Raw genomic sequence first — 20918 nt, 5'->3', positions numbered from 1 at the left:
GACGTAAGGGACGTCCGAGGAGAGCAACAGATCGAAGGAATAAAGCCGTACCATAGCAATTACACGTACAAGGTCGTAGAAATGCCAACTCCCCTTGCGTTAGCTATAGCCTCGTATAGCAGATTAAAGAGAGGACTGCGCTGGGCGAGATAAGTGGTAATATTCACACCAGACGGCCGCGGCGGAAGTACACGATGATAGGCTGCCTCGAATGTGATATCGCCCTATGTAACTCGGATGATTGCTGGTACAATTTTCATAACCAAAATCTCTGATATAAGGAAGTACCTATTATCAATTATGGTAATTGGGCCAAAAAGGGGCCCACAGATGTCTAATTGGCTCCGTCTCCGCATCTCAATGTACTGTCGCCATTCCGCACTCGATGGGATAGTCCGGCCCCACGAACCTCCGGCTACTCAGCATAGTCCTCCGGGCTCTTTCCGGCCCTTCAACGTGCCGGCCCGGGCCCAAGAGATACGGGGGCTGCCGGCAAGCCCACTTGAACTGTTCCTCCAATACGTTCCGCAGAGCCTCGTAGAGCAGTAGGCCCAGTGGACGAATACAGCACCGTTGTCTAGGGAGGGCTCAGCAATCATGGAGATCCTTAAACCGGGACCGCACATTACTCGCATACCTATCCTTGAACAAAATTTCGGTCTTGACGTTCACCACTTTTCCAATACAAATACTTCTCATGCTGTTGCCACAGCTGAGAATATTCAGGATGGACTCACGTGGTCCTAGCTCCAGGCACACGGTGGGAGATTGGACCGTTCTCAAGGTTATTGGTCGAGGCGATACTCAATGCACTGAGACCTCACGCAAACACCTTGGAGTCTTTGGAACTGGAAATTCTGGAGAATGCTTTTCGTTCAGGCCGTCGACAGCAACTAGAGTCCATGCGAGAGTTCCAAGCTCTCAAACACTTGGCACTGGACAGCTTCTGCTACGATGAGAATCTGATGATGATGATGATGATGTATTTAACGTCTAGTAACAAAAGGACGTGCCGGGCGCTATGCCGACATGGTACGATGAGAATCAATCCCTAGGCAGCATTCTCCCAGGCAGGCTACAGACCATAGAGATCACATGCGTGCGGGGATCAATGCATGAAGATGTATTACAGTTGGCGCGTTCGGCTGAATGGCTTCCTGACAGAATCCATGCATGCTTATATGCGAGTCATAGGCATAACCCATTCGCAATGGTCTAAACATACTGAAACAGGCCAGACTGTCATTTCCACCTGGTCCTAGCTCTAGAGACGTATTATATTAAGGTAGCATTACGTTAGGCCCATAAGCCTGTGGTAATCCTTCCACTCTTTAGTACGAATAGACGCTCTTTTCTGCTCACTCATATATGCATATTCCGCTGGCCACCCTGACTAACCGTCACTTCCCAACCTCAAAACAGTTGAGTTGTATCCTTGGCCTAATAGCACGAGATGCCCCACGAGTATCCTCAAAATCGCGGCCATCACTAAGGAATTCTGACGAAGGAATGTAGTATTCTCATTCTCTCACGGAATTTATCTCAATAATGTGAACAAAAAGACGCGTAACAACTTTCTTAATCGCTTGGTCTCGTGGTTTAATCGTAACGACACCATTGCTGGATAGCTTGAGACGACCAGGTGGAGGCGCATCATACATCATACCGACCATCGAAAATCATCGCAGCGCGACCGGTCCCGGATGGTTTTAGTAGCAGTCGAAGCAATGTATTTATTTTAGAGCAAATACAAGTTATAGCTGAAGTGGGCTTATTGAATTGATGTTGAGTTAAGTTGCAACAAAGTCTTCATGCTACGTCAGAAATAGGGGCCGAGCAAATCGACGGAGAAGTATATCTTGATCTCCAAACCACCGGAATCGCAAGTCCAACGCTCCTTGCCCACCTGTACACGCAGTCCACGTTCAATTAAAGAAAGGAAACTACCATGTGAAAGCCTCGCAATTTCTTCTCAAAGGTGGCCATTAACACACAGCTTGCAGTTGTTTGACTGCAGATTTTGTAAGCCTTCTGACCTAACCGACAACAGTTGAGAAAACTCACAGCTGACAAAATGGTGGCTACAACAGCAGCTGAGCATTTGGAGTCTTCCTTCACATCTGGTCTAAGGTTAGAAATTGACAATTGAAAATTCACTTTCGATTGTCATCATGTTCATTGTTGCATCCTGAGAACTCGATGAAAGGGGTATCGAAGGCGCAAAGCAGGGAGGATTCAGGGTGGCCACATGATGCGAAAGCTTACCGAGGCCGCGAGCAGCAATCGCCCACATGCAGGTGACACCGCCAGGGGTCACAGAACCAAGGCAGCCTTGAATATTGTTAGCAAACGCTAGACCATGTGAGACGAGTGGATTCCTTACTAAAGAAGCGACGCCATCCACAGTGCATGAACGGCACGTCACTTCGCTTGTCGAGATCTCTGTTCTCAAGGTCCAGATCTGTGTCTATTTGAGTTGTCAGTCCTCAACCTTCAGGTGATCACCTGCTGTATCCAGTATAAGAATCAATCTAGTGCAAAAAGCCATACCTTTGAAGTAAGCCTCCATAGCAGTCTTCCAGTCCTCGGGGAGGTCATTCGGGAGTTCAATGTTCTCAGCAGCTCTGAGGGCAAGAGCACTTTCCCCAGAAGACAGCTCAGCTGGGATGGCCAAAGCCAAGGGACCCATGACAAGGCAGGCGACGAGGGAGCTGAACTGCATTTTCGAAGGTTTGTGATGAAGAAGCTTCAAAAAATTGTTGTATGAGAAGACTGACTGTTGCCGCTCATGGTGAAAAAGCATGTCATGAAGAAGGGTGGCAGAGTGTACTATTTATGTGATTTTCTTGATCAATCGCAACATCTCAGCTAATTATCTACGTGTAGCATTGCTAAAATTGTTGGTACCTATCACTATTGGTGATGCCTGACAGCTAGCCATCAGTCCCGCCGCCCAATGTGTCCTGTTGTCTTTACTGAATTGCACGTGTTTATCGTGGATTGCTTCCCTCGCCACGCGCATTACAATCAGCTTCTTATTGGTCATGAGAGAGAGCTCTTTCTAACACTGAGCCAACTGTGGAACTTTTTGGAGAGTTCATCGGAAAATAAAAAGTTTCTCATATTTAATTAGGTTCAAGAACTGTATTAGCAATTGTGTAGTTGGCTGGTAGATATGTCGGCAAGTCAAGGGGTAGCCGAACATCCGAGCCCCAACTGACCACTTGACGATCCATGCGCGAACTCAAAAAAGTCAGAGACGGATGAACTATGACCTGAGCTTTTGACTGTCCACTCAGAATGTCGAAACAACTACACGAGTAGTTGCTCTCATTAAGCTCTGTCGCATTTGTCGGCTTCTCGGAATTTAGCCATGCGGGTTTGAAGAAAACAGCCATAGACTTGATAGGAACCTTATTTCCGAATCATTATGAAGCAACGCAGGAACGTGGATGCTGGCGAGAATTCCATAGGGTGACGGTCAATCAAGAGACAATACGAGTTGAAAACTGCAATTTGAATGCCGGGTTGACACTTCGGGGAGTTGCGGTCACAAAATTGAGAATCGTCACGAATGTCACAATGAAGCACTGTCAAACGCAACACGCCATGAAAAAGACACATGCATATAATGCTCAGAAGGAACCCAATGTAATGTAAAGTCTATCCATACCAGCAAGAAATCATCACCGCACACTCTCAGCTCTAAGCTTTACACTCGAGATCTCTCTCAAGTTTCACATTCACCAAACTCACAATGGCACACTTCAGCCGTCCCGTTCTTTTCATCCTCACCACCTTCTTCCTCTTCTACGGCTTCAGTACCGCTTTCCCATCTCTCACGAGGGCTCTCGAACCCCGCTGCTGGCGCAAAGCCTGCGATCACTGCGAGCGTGTCACCGTCACCATCGATCATCCCGGGTCTTGCAACAATGTCAACCGCGATAATCTTAAGGCAGCCATCGACAGCACTTTCGTCAACTATGCCGGCAACTGCAGAGGCGAGGAGGCTGGTTTCAGCAACCAGGCGATTGCCGGCATTCAAGGAATCGGTTGCAGAGTTACTGTCAACTTTCCTCGTGGCAACAAGGGTGTCGACTGGGGCGGTTTGATTGGGTCCAACTTGGTCGGAACGGGAAGCTGGGCTGTCTCTGGCACCTCTACCGATGGCAGCGTGCACTGTGCCGGTTCGTGTCAATGGTAGTTGCATCGAAATCACAATCTCGCGATATCAGCACTGCGTAGTTGACTCACAATACGAGGGCTCCAAGACTTCCGCATACAGCACTTAGATGGAACGTGTCACAGGGGTTGAGGCCAAGTCTCACAGATGAACTTGACCGCACGGACATCAATATATTTCGCCTTCCTTCGATGTGCATTTAGCACCTACCTCTTTAGTCAGTTGATCATTCACTTTTAGTTTCTGGAATTCATTGTCTCTGCCAACTATCTCAATTTGAGATCATCTAGACGAGATTGCTGTGTCATTTAGTGAAGATAGTTGAGCCTACCAGGCACTTGACGGAGCTGTAGGGGGGTTGATACAGTGCGATCCTGCTTTTCGTCATACCTTGGCCAGATAGGCTTGTAGACGCTGAGGCCAGATTAAGTGAAGTTATTGTAGACTACCTTGCCTTGTCTCATGCAGCTTGTTGGCCAAGTCTCCGCGTCCCGCGGGCTGCACATCACTCTTGGCTGCTGACTTGCCAAGCAGGAGCTGATAGCCTGTCAGCTTTGAGATTCGTCACGGAAGCGAGTGCGAAATCACTGCCACAAAGGGCGCTGTTACCTGTTAGGCAGTTTGAGAAACCGTCAAATTGCTAAAGAAAAAATTCATTTAAGACGCCCTTCTCTTCTGGGTTACAGAAAGATTTGATATAGCATTCAATTTTCGCTAGCTGTTTCGCACTCTGCTAGTCATCATTTCCTAAAAGATTCAGCCTCCTCGCAGTGAGTACTGCCATTGAGGTATTCGAAGACCAGAGCCTTCGGGATTTTCAAGATTACGGCCTTTTTTTTTCCAACGACTTTTAGTCAAGTACGGACATGCCGGTTAGCATACTCAGTGAAAGCAAAAAGTTGGCTTCCCAAGCTGCCGCCAGCTTAGTACAGAGCGTTCTGAAAGAGCGGGATAAGGTTGTTGTCAGAACTGGAGGCAACAGCAGAGAGAAAACGCATGGGCTTGTGGAAGAAATCGCCCAATCGGCGGCAGCAGGGATTGGCACCATCTCTGAGGCCTTACATCACAGAAAGGAGAAGAAATCCGGAGCACTGATTTCAGTCAAGTCCTCAACTCAGCCAAGCAGTGTGAACAACACGGAATCTGGACCGACACAGCTTGGCGAAGGGACAAGAAAAGCGCATGCCATTGGCCATGGAGTATCAGGGTCCATGTCAACTTCGCGACCTGCTAAGGACACAGAAGGTCTCGCCTTCGCCTTCATCAAGCGACACCCTTTGACAGTTCCTGGAAGTTCTGAGGGCAGGCAGAGGCTCGCACTGCCAGTGCTTGTACCACAGAGACGGCCCGAGAAGCGAGCTCGGGGGTTCATCCGGGCCTACGCACCAATGTTAGTCAACGTCGGCATTGATCAAGACATATTCCTCGACTTCATTGATACGTTCAACAAGTCATTGGAGCCCAGCCCATGGATCAGCGCTGTTAATCTGGCGGGGTTCGCAGGAGAAGCGCTGCCCGATCCCGCATCGCTGCTCTTCGGATTTGCCGTCGAAATTGCTACAGAGGCCGTCATGGAGGGACAAAGTCTATTCTGCTCTAACAGATTCTTGGACTGTATTAATGCAGAGTTCTTCATCCCGCGAGGACTGATCTGCCTTGTCGTCACATGGCAGCCTGACAAAGACCGCGGTCAACTCGCAACCAACATTTCAGAGGAAATAGATGTGTCTGCAACCAAGCTCGACTTACTTCAGGGGTTATCAGACGTCGCCGCAGGGAAAATGAAGTCTTCAGAGGGGCTGCAAGAGATTAAGACACAGATGGGCGGCTTGATGAAGCCCACACGTGGCGATTTCAGCTGGCCCGAGCCAGCGCCGCTCATCTTTCCGAACTTCAAACGCAACACCGAGAAAGCTGATGTTGGAGTCAAAGACAAGAACGCCTGGGACAGAATGGAAAATTGGATCAACGACCACTCGGACAAGCGCGCCCAAGCCAGCTGGATCAACGAGAACAAAGATCGGCCAGCGATTAGCTTGATGCCAGAGCATAAGTTCAAGTCGCGATACGCTGATCCAAATCACCAAGCATCTAGCGGTGATCTTGTGTCTTTGGTTACAGCAGGTCGTTGGAGACTTGCTTCAGATGAAAAAGCAGAATCCAGCAAACAGCTAAAGAAGGCGGCTAATGAGGTCTGTATTAAAGAAAAGGAGGATAAGAAGAGGAAGAAGAAGGACCAAAAGAAGAATACGAAGGAAGACCAAGAGAGAAACATTCTAGAAGCAGAGCAAGAGAAGAAGGTCGATGGCGAGACAAGAGCGACAGCAGACTATCGGCAGAGGAACTTGGAGACCATTGATATGAGTATGGGAAGTCATCTTGAAGAAGAGGGCGGCGCAAATGAGACTGAGAAAGTTGATGAAGCGAAGATGAAAGACAAACATATGAATAACGAGGTTGGAGATGGCCAGGCAAGTGGTGGCGGGGCCAAAAGGCGCGTCAGGAAGGCGAAGAAGCAAGCTGGTTCTTCAAGCAAGTCTAGAGATGTCTTCAAGGGTCTGTTCCAAAAGGCGAGCGCGACACCCCAGCACAAATTGAGCCATCATGCTAATTTGAGAGAAAGGACGTACTCTACATGGCCATACTTGAAGTGCCACCCCAGAAGAGATCGACTGAAGACTTGCTCTGTTAGCCTTGGCAGGGAGTTTTGAGCAAACCAACAGAAACCTCAAACTTTAGCGTTTCGAATGGATGGCGGAGATCAAATGGTCTGATTGACCTTTTGAATGCGCGCGCGGATACTAGGCGCTGGCAGCTTCAGACCCTGTCGTTCGGTTTGATGTTCTTGCCAACAGTCACTTCCATCAACCTCCACGAAACATCTCTCCAGCTTGGCACGGGCTGTTAGTGCCATGCTAAGGAGGGGCCCCAGTCCCTGCGGTTTGCCGCTGCGCGCTGGGGTGGATTAGCTATACGCTAATCAAACCCTTAACAACGCACATTTTCCCCTCGAATCGAGCCGACGATTATTCAACCTAACGAGCCGCCGTCGACTCGAATTCGCCTTCCGCAGGCTAGACGAAGTCTTCCTGGTAGGGCAGGGAGCAGAGGTTCCATCTAGCCTCCCGAAGGAGACGGGCGACTTTCTTTCCCGGCGCAAGTGGCGCTTCCGGGCCCAAATTGAACATCGACCGACTTTTCGACTTCGCTCTCAGCACCTTTGCCCCTTAAACGATCGAAGACTCCCTCGAAGAGACGAAACGACCATTGGGTAGCGATGTATAGCCACGGATATATACAGCTATGCTCGTTACAGAACCTAACAGCAAGCCCTACAACCTAGTCTTACGAGGTTTTGCCCCTTGTGGTTTCCCTTGTGGCGGCGGTATTACCTATTACGATATACTCCGGACGGTTACTGGAACGTTGTGTAAACCAGAAGCCTGCGGGCTCTGGGTCGAAGGATAGGAGATACTGGCGGAATTGCGTTCTAGGGACGACCATAGCACTGTCTCGGGCAAGCCAGCGGCACCCAGAGACAGGTTAAACACATAGTTGCCTTTGGGCACGATTTGGAGGACGAGCTGGACTGTATCTAGTGATAGCTATAGGCCTACGGCCCTCCACGCCATATACCCTTCGGGAGGTCTGCCGCAAGGGCGGCTGCGCCCTTGCCGCTACGGCGTTAAAATACAACAACAAACAACACTACTTGAGCTCTCAAGATGGCGACTACTACCTTGACGGCAAGCGTCAGAGGGCCACAGCTTTCTGGTACGCACGATATTGCAGACTTGAGTTCGTCTCTTTTCCTAATACACTCCCAGCGTCGCAGTTTGGACTACCATCGCGTGCGTTCAAAAGCTTAGATTCGGTCCAGTTGCGATTCCTGCACCATGTGAACGGTGTCACAACCTTCGTGTCAAAAGATCGCCCCTTAAAGCTGGAGGCCGGCGAGACGACTTCCGCACATTCATTCGCTCAAAGTTTGACTTTGAAACTGGCTCTGCCGATGGGTGCCGCTGGTGTACTGCTGTTGTTCAAACCCTTGACCGCCTCAGACTCGCGCCACTACATTACCAGCGAGTTGTCCTCCTCATGTTTAAGAAAGGAGGTTGCCAGCTAAGCGTGCCGACGGCGCGTGTTACTGTGCAGTTTTACACCCCAATCGGTGAGCCTTTCGAGTTTCGCAGCTATCTCTGTCAATGCTGACGATTAACCTTACCTCAGGGTATCCTTCTGTCTGGGATGGCATCACACAGGGCTACGAGATGAGTACCTGCGGAGATGTTCACCAAACGGCTGATTTCATCCGTACATGCATCCAGAACTGCGATGAGAATCACGCTTCCTGCAAACCTCAATCGCCGACGATGCCAACAAGAGTTATCTATGTCGGTAACGCCGAAGATACTCAGGTACGGCTAGTTGAAACCGCTCATATTCATGCTAGCCCCTATACCGCGCTCAGCTACTGCTGGGGCAAGAGTGGGAATTTTGTGACCATGAAAGGAAGCATCAATAGCCACAAGGCAGCTCTTGGTGTGAAGGATTTCCCACAGACGGTTAGAGATGCTGTTGAAATCACCAGAGGACTTGGCTTGAAGTATCTGTGGGTACATGCAATCTGCATCATCCAGGACTCCGCCGAAGACTGGGAAAAGGAGGCCGCAAAGATGGCATCTGTCTACAGTGACGCTTACTTCACGATTGCCACTGCAACCGCTCACACCTCTACTGAGGGGTTCATCTCCCAGAAACACGAGGAGGCCCTTCAACAACAGCCATTTCGAATGAATTGGCGTACCGATCGAGGAAAGCGGTCTATCCTTGCAGCTCGAGTCATTCCAGGGGCAGATGCTCGTATGGCTACCGTGACTGGAGATCGCAAGCCGAAACTTCCGCTCATGACGAGAAGTTGGACCCTGCAAGAAGAACTTCTCTCACGCAGGACAGTGACTTACACAGAACATGAGTTGTGGTGGACCTGTCAAACTGAGAGGGATTGCGAGTGCCACACCTATAGCGAAGTTTCTACGAACACTCAGACGACTCTATTCCCCCCAAAGATATGACCAACCCCCAAGTTGCGTTTGGACAATGGCGCGATCTTGTCAGTGAGTTCCTCCAACGGCAACACACGTTCTGCAGTGACAGACTACCTGCGATGTCTGGTTTGGCAACTGTCTTTCAACAGAAAACAGGATCCTCTTACGTCGCCGGGTTATGGAAAGACAATCTCATCAACGACTTGTTATGGTATATGTTGGATCTCTGAGCAGTCGGCAGAAAAGGTGGATCTGGAAGGCGGTATGGGCACTTACAAACGACCCCTTACATACCACTTCTGAGAGGCCGTGGGCTCTGCCCACAACCTCCTCCTTCCACCTCAAGACGCAGCAATAATAGACCATTATTGACACTTCGTTCCAACCGTACGGTTGCCCTGCTGACGTGTATACCAACAGTATACGCCAAAGAGAAGAATTGAGGAGTTGGATGATGCGAATGCCCAAGACAGAGTTAACTGCTACATACCCACATTCTGTTGGGCGTCAGCTGGTGGCCAGATCGACTTTTTCAAAGGGACATATGTTGAACCAGGTTCCCAGGCAAACCAATTGGGCCCCCAAAGCGGTTGTTATCGCTGCCAGCACGACTACAAGCATCAACAACCCTCTAGGGAATATGAAGACCGCTCATGTTACTTTGCGTGGTCGGATCATCCAGGCGACTCTTGAAATAGTCGCCACACGCCGCGGCAGGTTCAGGTCGTATGGAATCAAAAACAACGGAGAATCGGTTGATTTCCATCCCGATACGCGTCTGGAGAGGTTCCAGTTGGGTGTGGATGATACAAAAAAAGGTGAAGACGCATCGGTTCGTCGATCGCCAGCTTGTTCTGAGGCTGAACCGGCTGGGTCAGAGTCGCCAGTCATATTGCTCCATCTTGGAGACTGGTTTGTCACTGAGGAGAAGCTTGTGGAGATGACGTATCTTGTTTTGGGAAGATCGCCAGTGGATACAAGTAAATATGAGAGACTGGGTCTTGCGTACCAACAAGTACAACTTGGTTGCGAGGCCATCAGGCATGCATGGGAGGGAGATGTTACTGTCTTGTAAGGGGTTGCACAGATGTTGCGAGATAAAACTTGTGGTGATTGAAGCAGTTGTTGTGGAACGGTGTTGCTGTTCGAGCAAATAGGTAGGCATCGGAGTTTGGGAGTTCGAGTGTTCATTATCAATTTTCCTTTCAAGAATTCGAGTCGCATTCGTGGGTGAATTCAATGCAAGATTCGTGTTGGTGAAGTCTTACTCGTTCTTTTGACCACTAATGACCCAGCATCTGGATGCCAGACTTGACTAGTGAAAACACTTTTTGAGCAAGCTCTTGCACCGGATGTCAAGCGGTAGGTAGTGTATACAATAACAGAAAACCAGGCTGAAGAATTTTATCACAAAGCGAGGTAGCAAGTGGAAGACTTGTATGGTAGAAAGTGGCTTGATTCCTCTAAGTGGAAGACCCGTATGAGGGTCCTATCTATATACCGTACAAGACGGGTAATCGGCTTGTGGAAAGCGGTATCGTACGGCAGTAACCGGCAGCGCCACGTGTGGCGCTGCGACAAATTTTCATGACGGTTTCTTCAGGCTCGTATCGAAATCATGAAAGCGGAAGGGATGGGAAGATGATGGATGTCAAGTTATTGCTGTCTTCTAAGTTTGCGTTGAGTGGCAGTCTTTGCCGCCGAAAGCCTGGGCTCGCTTAGAAGAGTGGAGTCGTCTCAACTCAAACCCCATACAATTTGCTTGAAACAACCTTCTCCTGTTGGCTTGTCTACCACGAACATTGGACAACACCATCCAAAGTCATATTCGAGAACTTATGATATTCTCAAAGCCCTTCGCTAATATTCAATCATGCATATCTCGGGCGAATTGTCGGGATGCTCGTGCCGGAAGGGCGCAGGATCGTCCGGCCGCCAGTTGAGCGGTCACCCGAGCTGACATGTCGATCACAGGCACAGCCGACGCATCCCACGGGAACCTCAAGAAGCTTAACCGGTGATTTTATATCTGTTGGTTTGCGTGTACCACAGGTTAGTCACACAGGTATTCCTGGTATCGCGATCGGTAGCAATATCGTTGGGTTAATCTGGTGTTCTTGTTGTTGTTATTGTTGTTAAGGAGAGTATCTAAACGCGAAGGCTCGTGATATGGAAGGAGGGAGCTGAGGTGTGTCACGTGCCGAAGACACGTGACATAGCTCGGCTCCGTGTATACCTAGCGATTGCCGTTTGTTCCCACAATATCCTTTGTTGGCACGTCCTTTTGTTACCAGACGTTAAATACATCATCATCATCATCAACAACAATATCCTTTGTCAACGGCGACTGGTGCAAAATCCAGTCTGACTTTACCGCCAAATAGGCAAGTATCGACAACTCCTTCGCGATACGACGTCGCAATGCATGGTTGCGGGGGTTAGTTGCAACCTTCGGCCTGATGTGCCATTAAGTTCGGACGACAGTAGTTCTGACCCCGGCCTGAGTCGACCCTAGACAGTTCGTGTTTGCCCTGGACTTTTGGCAGAACAACCCCTTTCAGGACAAGAATGCTCTCCAATATGTCGTTCGCCGTGACAGCCGTCTAAGTTTAGCGGTACTCGGGTCGTCATGTTAGGGGGGGGGCCCTGCGTCGGAGTGTTTCGCCTCTTTCCAAAAGCGATGTTTCCAGTCCCTGGCAGTGGGTGGAAAAACTGACGGTGTGGAGGTCAGTTCATCTATCTCGAGGGTTTGGCGGGGCTTTGACAGGGAACGTGAAGCCGAGCTAGCTTTAGACATCAGCCGACTGCCATCAACTTGAAGCTTGGTTGAAGAGGTATTTGACCAAGCCCGTTTCCCGCCTGTTCGTCTGGACTTGCACTCGGAGCCTCATCGCCCATCTCAAGTGCGAACAAGTTGCCAATCTCTTCTGCAAAGATGGTCTGGTTCAACCAAGCCGCCCTCCTCAGCAGCGCGCTGCTGGTGGCAGACATGCTCCCCGTCGGGGCCGTCCGCACCATCATCCCCAAGACGAGCTTCGACTCTCAATCCAACGTCGACGCCGACTGGAACTACCTCTACCCCTGGGGCACCGACCACAACGGCGGCGCGCGCATGACCAAGGATAACGTCAAGTTTAGCGGCGGCACGCTGACTATCACGGCAAACAAGGTCAGCGGGCAGTCGCAGGCAACCCACGGCGGGCAAAAGATCAACATCAACTACCTCAGCGGTGCGATCCACGCAAAGGAGCACTTCAACGTCTCCCGCGGGGGCGGATACGACTTTAGCGCCGAGATCAAGGCGACGACGACAAAGGGCACGTGGCCCGCCTTTTGGCTGACGGCTGTCCAGGGATGGCCGCCAGAAATCGACATGGCTGAGTGGAAGGGTAGCGGCAAGGTCAGCTTCAACACGTTCAACACAAGCTCCATCATCGCTGCGAAGGATGTTACGTATCCCAGCCCGGGCAACTTCCACTCGTTCAAGTGTGAGACGAGGGATCTCAACGGCAAGGACGTGCAGGCCAAGTTCTACATGGATGGCAACCTCATCACGACGCAGGTCGGCGCCGGGTATTTTGGGAAGCCTATGTATCTGTGAGTGAAAATTTGGCTTCTAAGCGTGAAGTCTATCAGATTACTGACACGAGGGGATACAGGATCATCAACTTGCAAATGGAGGGGTCTTCTGGTTCGCCCGGCCCAATGAGCAGTAAGCTTTCCTCGTCAATTTATCCTGAAACTCAAATCGCTAACAACCCCACCACAGATACAGAATATCAAGTCCGAAACCTCGAGGTATTGAGTTACAATCCTTGAAATGACGAAGACGAATGATTCAAGCGAAGCGGCATAGTTTATGGGCATGTTGTGCGTTTCATTTTTCCCTGTATCTATTTCATAACTGGGAGCATGCTCCACGTACATATCTTTGCCATAGAAAAAACTATGAATGGCACTGTCAGAGCAATAGTTGGGGACTTGGGGCCTTCTACCAACCTGTGACAATAACTGAAGTGTCTAGGTTGCACCATTGCATGAGTGAGAGGATTGCCCAGCGTGTATGGAGTTCCATCGCTGCACCATTCTTCCTCCCGTACGTGTAGCTTTTAGACCTTGTGGCAATACTTACCCGTGGATGCTTCTACTTTGGATACCTTAGGAGATGAGAGATACCTTGGTTTCTCCGTGCTATCTAGGATTCTACTTGGCCAACCTTGGTCTAGTTATACATGCATTCCCACAAGCTATGCATTGAGCTGCATGATGAGTAGAATGGTCCTTCTGAACCATGGTTCTGAGTATTTGCTAGTTGATGCTTTGCCCCCGCTTGAACTAAGAGCTTTGTGGTCAAGTTGAGACAAAGCCGTTGTGTTACCTGCTGCATTTTGAAGAGTCCTTACGGTGAGTGCAGTTCACAAGGATCCCACTAATACACGCAAAAACCCCCAGAAACCAGGCTTATTTGTACATAACAACCGTCTTTGTGTTTGCTTTCCAGTTGGACAAAACTGTTGATTCTTAAAGAGTGCAAGCATTGCTTGAGCTTATTATTATCTTCTCTTCAGACCTAGGTATCTTGAGAAGCTCTTTCCTTGCCAGCAAGGTGTATCCGAAGCAAGCGCGGGAAGACAGAAAGGTGACGGTTAGTCAGGGTGGCCAGCGGAATATGCATATGTGAGTGAGCAGAAAAGAGCGTCGATTCGTACTAAAGAGTGGATGGAATCACCACAGGCTTGTGGGCCTAATGCTATCCTAATAAGTCTTGCAGAGCTAGGACCAGGTGGAAATGACAGTCTGGCCTGTTTCGTGATGGTCAGACCATTCCGAATGGGTTATGTCCATGACTCGCATAGGAGCATGCATGGATTCTGTCAAAAGGCAGGAGCTGGGTGGTCTGTGCCGTCACTGGCTTACATAAGTAAACTGCGCTGACAAAACAAAGCCAGTCACGTGGTACCGTGCTGGCCTCGTGTCTGATCCGCTCGCGTGTCCTCGACCCCTGCCCTCTTTTTCCTCCCCCCCCACCTTCTTTGATTCCCTGAATGTCGCGTCATTCACGTTGCTGTTCATCAAGTCAAAGCCGACCCCACAATGAAAGGTCACGATGCCGCGCTCCAAAACCCTCCAAGGGGCAGAGAAGAAGGCCATCGAGGGCAATAACGAATCGCAAGACAGCCAAGCCATTTTCGACCGATATGTGGCAGAATACGGGATCGGCGTGGTACGTATGGCCATATTTGCTTTTTCTTGGGTGGCGTTTCCCCCCAAGTGGAGGCGTATTTTCTGCCTGCCCTGGGCATGTTTGGTGGCTCTGCTGCTGGCAATGGATTGGATTGGACTGGATTGATTGCGACAATTTAGCGCACTGCGACGACACAGGCCTTGCTGCGACCTTGCGCTAACTATTTTGGGCACCACCACAGACAAGCACCTCGCCCCCAAGAGCATCGTCCACCGCGTCGCGACATGCTTCGAGAAGCAGCAAAAGGCATCGCGACAGTCTCCTTTCGCGTCATTCTGATCCTCTGAGCCGAAGCGAAAGTCAGCCAATTACTCTTTCATTCCCCAGCACTGCTCCGCTGGCAACGATTACCGAAAACACGGTTTGTCACGCCCCCACTGACTCGACAAGGATGTCTCACATGGAGCTGGGATGGCACTGACCAGAATAGCTACCCCAGCACGACCTCGATCACGAAACTCCGGTACCCGCGTTGTCTGTTGCCGCTGCCGCTCCGGATGCCGTAGGCCCAGATTACGGCCCAGACTCCGACGCAATTCCTGCGAACCTACCCTCGACGAAACTCAACAACGGGAACGATTCAAACTTCCTCGCGGCAAATCCAGTGCCTAATGTCGACGGCGACCCGATTAACACGATACCTGACGTAGCCCCCGCACCATGCACTGCCGACAAACCCGCGAGGAAAGTCAATGCCCTCCCTAGAGCCTCGGGCCGCGCGCTCTCCACGAAAGTCAAGATGGACGTCTCGCAGCAATCTCCCACTCAAGATAACGACGATCGGGACTACGAGAACTACTATGAAGGGCCTTCGTTCGTCGAGACAAGTCCGATTTCGCCAGAGCATAGCGCCGAGCAGCACGCGATCCACGAGGAGGATTCGGCCGTTGTCGACTTCGGCAACCTGGATCACCTGATTCTGGGCGACACTAAGGGCGACGAAGAGCCTTCATCCTTTCCCGACCATGCCGCACCTATACATACCCGTGGAGCTTGGCGAAATCGCACTTCCAGCTCTCAACAACAATCCTCTGTTCAGCGTACCGACGGCCAATCCCCTCTGTTACCGACTGCCCCTCCGCCGCAGACTCCAGCGCAACGCCATAACCCTTTTGCTGGGAAGAAACTAGGTGACCCTGCTCTGGCAGGATCCCAAATTTTCGGCCAGACACAGTTCTCATCCGCCGTTAAGCATTTCAGCCCTACCTCTTCGAGACCATCGCCGCAGGTTTACGCCCACAACTCCATCTCACCCAACATAGCCGAGACGTCACCTCTTAAGAACCGGTACAACGTTACATCACCCCCTGATCTGCTTTCCTCCAGTCCCCAAGTTCTGCGAGTAGGAGATCCGGCGCCTCACGACCTCCAACATAGCCCGGGCGACTCTGGGCCTCTCGAAGATGGCATAATACCGGAGTCCCCGCAAATGCCCACGGCCAACACGCGAGGCCTACCAGAACCGATCGACATTTATGAGAACATGCTGGAATCCCAGGAGAGAAAAAGAAAGAGTGCTGAGTTCGAGGCCGAAGTCTCAGGAGAAGAATCCGACGACGTGGCCGCGAAAGTGGAGCGGAGGAAACGTGCCGCATTGAAAAAGAAGGCGGCTGCCAGGGATCTGACGACTATTCCTGTGCAGCGGGTAAGCTCCAATGGGTCTGTGGAGGTGCCCTCAACGACAAGAAAGTCCAGGAAACCTCCGCCGAGGAGGATGCGATACCGTGCTCGACGCGTTGATGATGACTCGACTGCATCTGAAGATGAGATCGACGGATTCACAGTGGCCGATTCCCAAGGTCACGCAGCCGACCCGCAGACTCGTACCAGAAAGTCGCCCGAGGCTGTGGAAGCAGGAAATGGCGCAAAACTTGGCCTTGTCTCGAGTAACGATGCGGTGCCCGACAGCGCCGGAGCAACACAGAAATCTGCCTCAAATGGCGTGATACCTGGCACGGAAAGTTCAGGCAACGGATCTCGGCCCAAGGACCTCATACCGGAAACTAGTCCCAACAATACCCAGTCCCGGCCAGAGGGGAGAGATGATATCCCGCCAGACGTATTAGTGGAAATCAAGAAGTCACAACAGGCTGAGGAGCCAAACGCCCCGGTGGCCGAGCCAAAGAACACTGAACCAGAAGCCGAGCTTTTGCCCGAGACTCCTGAGCCCTCCCTCCCTCGGCCCTCTCGCAGATCGAGCCGCAAATCCAAGCCAACCCTCAAAGCACAGATTCTCAAGGGTGCTAATAGTGCCGCTGTGTCCTCAGATGCCGCCGGAACCGACGAGGCCGTGCCGCCGACCAAAGTTGAGCCAGATGCAGGCCGAGCCTCGCAGGAAACCGTCGCTACTGTGGTCGACAAGGCAATAGCTATACCGACGGATGTGATCCCCGAAGTGACAAATTCGATAGTGAACGGAGAACCGCCTATGCCATCTTCGCCGCCGCTTCCAAAGGCTGTCAACAGTGTTGGACCTTCAGACACGGTTTCCAAGGACAGTCATGCCGAACAAGGTCCGGCGACACCCGACGTTCGCGCCAACCCTGCCGCTCCAACTGCTCCTGGCTCAACGACATCAACACTCAGCGTGCTTACAACTACGCCGGTTCCATCCTCCAAGAGCCCGACTGCATCACAAGAATCGGTGGAACTACCATCTCTCTCACCAGACAAGTCTAAACGTGGACGCCAGCCTACCAAGGCCTTGCCCAAGCTCGCCACCGGATCGAGGGTCACCAAGCAAGGTACTCGGAAGCTCCGGAGGGCAACTCGCCTTGATTCCGCATCGACAGATGAGCTGCATAGATCACCTTCCGTCAACGGATTCGAGAACAGTATCATCCAAGCTCCAAAGACTACCGCTCGGGGCAGCCGCCTATCTATGCTCTCTCACACTTCGAAAGACAATGCTAGCAAAACTCCTATTTTTGCCGGCATGGCGTTTGCGATATCTTTCCAATCGAAAAAGGACGGCGAAAAAGCGGATCATTTCGAACAACGAATGAGCCAAAGCCGCGAAATGGAGAAAACGATTCTACAGTGCGGAGGCTTATTGTTGAGCAATGGCTTTGACGAGCTCTTCGAGCCCAACGCTCTCGGAAGCACGGCAACCAGTCCAGCCTCAGAAACGAGGGACGAGAACCCACTGACGCTGACCCCATTTGCGCAGACCATTGGTTTCACTGCCTTGATCGCCGACGGACACTCTCGCAAAGTCAAGTACATGCAGGCCCTCGCACTTGGGTTGCCGTGCATTTCAGATCGTTGGATTGCTACTTGCGTGTCAAAAGGTGCCGTGGTCGATTGGCTCCCCTACCTGCTCTGCGCTGGTCAATCCACCTTCCTCCGTGATGCCATCAGATCGCGATACCTAGCGCCCTACTCAGCCTCCGAAGCCCGACTTTCCGATGTCGTGGAACGAAGACCAAAGATGTTAGAAGGCAGTCAGATTCTTCTTGTGATGAAGAAGTCGAGGGCCGAGGAGAAGAAGATGCCGTACGTGTTCTTAGCCCACGTCTTGGGTGCCACACTTTCACGGGCATACAGTGTCGATGAAGCAAAGGAGACTCTCCGGCAGCGAGAACTGCTCGAAGACCCATTCGACTGGGTCTATGTTGATGAACATACCGGATCAGAGGAGGAATTATTCAGTACTGTTGTTCCAGCGTCGAAGCCTTCGAAGGCATCGAAGAAACGAAAGAGGGCTGCGCCGGCGACGGATGACGCTCCTCGGCCGCCAAAGAGAATCAGGACTTTGAGCAATGAGCTTGTCATACAGAGCTTGATTCTAGGACGGATGATTGAAGAGGGTGAAATGGAGGTCTGACTCACATGAGTGACCTGAAATGTATAACTATGTGAGATCTGGGACGGAAAAAAGGACGAAAGGAGTTGGTAGAGGGCACTTTTACGGCGTTTGAGCATGGAACGGAAATGTTATGGAGATGATACCTATAGGCGGGAGGCAAGCCTTGATGTGCTTTTGGTCAGCGACCAATACCACCACAGTTATTCGAGATGAATCAACACAATTGAAGCCATGAGACACGTCGTTGCTGCCCGTCCACCTGGATCGCCCATTCCCTTTCGCTATAAGGTACTCCGTATCGTACCTAAGGTATGGTTTCCGCGAGATAATGAGTGAGATGGACGATGGATCACAAGCACAAAGTGAAACAAATTATTGAGCGCGAAACAAGTAATCAATTGAATGGAGCCATGGAACCAGCCATGCTCTCAACAAAACGCCAAAACTCCCGATGGTATCTTCGTAGCTAATAATTCCTGACCAATCTCGACCTTTTTGGCATTTTATGCCCGGGCCGGGGTCTTCTCATTCCAACTTCCTGCTGCGGCTCGAGCAACGGCTGGGCGTGGGAGAAGGGGTGGTAAGGCCAGTGGTGGCAATGGTGGCCTTCTTCTCCGTCTTCTTGGGCTCCGCGGTGGCCTTGGCGCCCTCTCCGTCTCCTTCCTTCTTGATTGGCAGAGGGAGTGCCGAAGGAAGGAGGCGGATGTTGGTCTTCGCCCCCAGCCGAGAACGGTGGGTTGCCGCCGCGGAGCCAAAACTGCCGATGGCCACGAGACCCTTGGGAAGCTCCTTGCTCTTCTTGGTACGCTTGGTGACCCTGTTGCTGCTCTTCATACTGGTGGGAATAGTGGCAGGATCACCAGAGGCCTTGTCGGTTGCCTTAGCCTTGCCTTTGCCCTTAGGCTTGGGCTTGGACTTGGGATCGCCCTTGACCTTGAGATCAGCCTTGGTCTCATCCGAGGTCTTGTTGGCGATCTTGTCGGCAGTCTTGGTCGACGTCTTTCCCTTGTCGGCAGAAGGGGACGACTTTGTGACGAACTTGCGCTTCTTCACTCCAGAAGGAGCGGGCTTGAGGACCTTCTTCTCCACCGGCACGCGCTCAATCCGAATGTTGGCGGAGCGAGGGGCAGGCTTGAGGATAGGCATTGTGAGTAGCGATGAAGGGGTATGTAGAGATAGAAGAGAATAGGTTTGGTTGGTTGGTTGTGATGAAATTCCTGAGCCCTGTAGAGTAGAAAAGTTCAGTGTGAGAATTACTGATTTCCTGGGTGGTAGATGTCCGAGCAGGAGAAAACGAACCGTTGGGAGGGAGAAGTGTCTTCTCATAGCGACCTAGCAGGCCAGAAAGGTCGTGTTGATGGCTTCGTGGATAGAAATCCCGGCGCAGAGAGTCGTTGAGGGTGAGAGAAATTAAGGGTCTGGCCGTCGAGGTCCGAAAGTTACCAGACTTTTGGAGGAGGTTAAATAGGATACAAGGAGTGAATGTTAGCTTCGCTCGTTCCTATCTCCGATGGAAGTATCTTACAAGGTGTCGGAAAGAGACGTAGACGGACGAGAAGCTAGTGGCGCGTACGGCTGAGGATAGCGAGGAACAAAAAGGTACCTGACAGAATTGTCGAAAAGAAGAATAAGGTTGAGACCGGCTCAGGGTATCGCGTATTATGTAATAGTAAGTAGTCGACGAGGAGGAAGAAAAAGGAGAAATTGGTGGCGCAGTTGATTGAATTGGTGAGGGAAGATGGAAAAAAAAAGATGGAAAAGAAAAGAGGAAGAAGAGTTTTTGGGCACTTGGAGGCTGGGGGACGGAAGAATCTGCGTCGGAATTTTGATAGCAGACAGTGAATGTGAAGTTGTGCCCCCGCTTCTTGTTCGAGGCCTTACTCTTGAGGTAAAAATCTAAAAGGGAAGGAAAGGACTGGGTTGAGATAGATTCATGATCGAAGGGTGGTAAGATGAATACGCAGCGAATATGTCACCGTTCAAGCCACACTGTCGTGAGGCTGGGAAGGGGATCATCACGACCTAAGGTGAAGTCCACGGCTCAAGATACACGGCGTCACAGGGGTTCAACAGAGCAAAGAACTGCATGAACAGTCCTTCGCGGTGGTCGAATATGATAAGATAGACATGTGCAAAGCTTCTGCCAACTTGATATGAAACGAGGGGAAGAATTATTACTCGGCCATTACGAGTTGATTCAAAACGGTCTCTGCTCGTACTACCGGTAAGATTAGGGTCCATTGCGCTCGTTGGTGTTAGAACATCCATAAGCCGTGAAATTCATGCGCTTCGACTGGATTACCTGGTGCCGATACACTCCAAGCAGCCTTTAACTACCCCTGAGAAATGTTCAAAAACGCATGGCTGTAGTGACATGATGGCTCACTTGCCAGTGAGCTCCCTTCGTCGATGATGCGACTACAATCAGCACTTTTATGCCGTTTGGAACACCCGTCTTCTCACAAACCGACAACCTCATGTGTGATTGGTGGTCTTGCTCTCTTTAAAATACCACGCCAGCCGGCCGACCTGACCTTAGCAACTCGCTCAATCCGAATGTTGAATGAACGGGGGCCGGGTTGGAGGAAAGGCATCTTTGCAGATGAGGGTTCGCAGTGCGGCGGAACCTTTCAC

At 51.0% G+C, this 20918-nt stretch overlaps 7 protein-coding genes across 7 annotated transcripts; 5 read left to right on the top strand and 2 right to left on the bottom strand.

The window, feature by feature from the left end:
- Positions 1-1782: 1782 nt before the first annotated feature.
- Positions 1783-2743, bottom strand: BDP81DRAFT_405758 (uncharacterized protein). Its single transcript, XM_060588952.1, has 5 exons — positions 2551-2743; positions 2384-2467; positions 2266-2331; positions 2065-2120; positions 1783-2011 (listed from the first exon to the last, which is right to left on the bottom strand). The coding sequence occupies exons 1-5, from the start codon at positions 2720-2722 to the stop codon at positions 1973-1975; spliced, it is 417 nt and encodes a 138-aa protein (XP_060446352.1). The 5' UTR covers positions 2723-2743; the 3' UTR covers positions 1783-1972.
- A 1014-nt stretch (positions 2744-3757) lies between these two features.
- On the top strand, positions 3758-4204 carry BDP81DRAFT_317380 (uncharacterized protein; the record flags this gene model as incomplete). The annotated part of the gene is made up of 1 exon (XM_060584254.1): positions 3758-4204. The coding sequence occupies one exon, from the start codon at positions 3758-3760 to the stop codon at positions 4202-4204; it is 447 nt and encodes a 148-aa protein (XP_060446351.1).
- Positions 4205-5049: 845 nt separating this feature from the next.
- BDP81DRAFT_372675 (uncharacterized protein) lies at positions 5050-6894 on the top strand (the record flags this gene model as incomplete). Its single annotated transcript, XM_060586660.1, has 1 exon — positions 5050-6894. One exon carries the CDS (start codon positions 5050-5052, stop codon positions 6892-6894), a length of 1845 nt encoding a protein of 614 aa, XP_060446350.1.
- A 1516-nt stretch (positions 6895-8410) lies between these two features.
- Positions 8411-10460, top strand: BDP81DRAFT_480648 (heterokaryon incompatibility protein). The gene is made up of 3 exons (XM_060594934.1): positions 8411-9172; positions 9253-9442; positions 9796-10460. Exons 1-3 carry the CDS (start codon positions 8455-8457, stop codon positions 10304-10306), a joined length of 1419 nt encoding a protein of 472 aa, XP_060446349.1. The 5' UTR covers positions 8411-8454; the 3' UTR covers positions 10307-10460.
- Positions 10461-12220: 1760 nt separating this feature from the next.
- On the top strand, positions 12221-13050 carry BDP81DRAFT_393430 (concanavalin A-like lectin/glucanase domain-containing protein; the record flags this gene model as incomplete). The annotated part of the gene is made up of 3 exons (XM_060587824.1): positions 12221-12828; positions 12891-12943; positions 13001-13050. 3 exons carry the CDS (start codon positions 12221-12223, stop codon positions 13048-13050), a joined length of 711 nt encoding a protein of 236 aa, XP_060446348.1.
- Positions 13051-14831: 1781 nt separating this feature from the next.
- BDP81DRAFT_425782 (uncharacterized protein) lies at positions 14832-18523 on the top strand. The gene has a single exon (XM_060590249.1). The coding sequence runs from the start codon at positions 15216-15218 to the stop codon at positions 18300-18302; it is 3087 nt and encodes a 1028-aa protein (XP_060446347.1). The 5' UTR covers positions 14832-15215; the 3' UTR covers positions 18303-18523.
- Positions 18524-18809: 286 nt separating this feature from the next.
- BDP81DRAFT_405754 (uncharacterized protein) lies at positions 18810-19958 on the bottom strand (the record flags this gene model as incomplete). The annotated part of the gene is made up of 3 exons (XM_060588951.1): positions 19810-19958; positions 19584-19753; positions 18810-19508 (listed from the first exon to the last, which is right to left on the bottom strand). Exons 2-3 carry the CDS (start codon positions 19608-19610, stop codon positions 18810-18812), a joined length of 726 nt encoding a protein of 241 aa, XP_060446346.1. The 5' UTR covers positions 19611-19753; positions 19810-19958.
- Positions 19959-20918: the final 960 nt, after the last annotated feature.

This window comes from Colletotrichum phormii (genome assembly GCF_030913505.1).
Source record: "Colletotrichum phormii strain CBS 102054 chromosome Unknown BDP81scaffold_8, whole genome shotgun sequence".
Classification (NCBI taxonomy): domain Eukaryota; kingdom Fungi; phylum Ascomycota; class Sordariomycetes; order Glomerellales; family Glomerellaceae; genus Colletotrichum; species Colletotrichum phormii.
The sequence above is the reverse complement of the archived record's forward strand: the minus strand, read 5'-3'. Positions and strand labels throughout refer to the sequence as shown.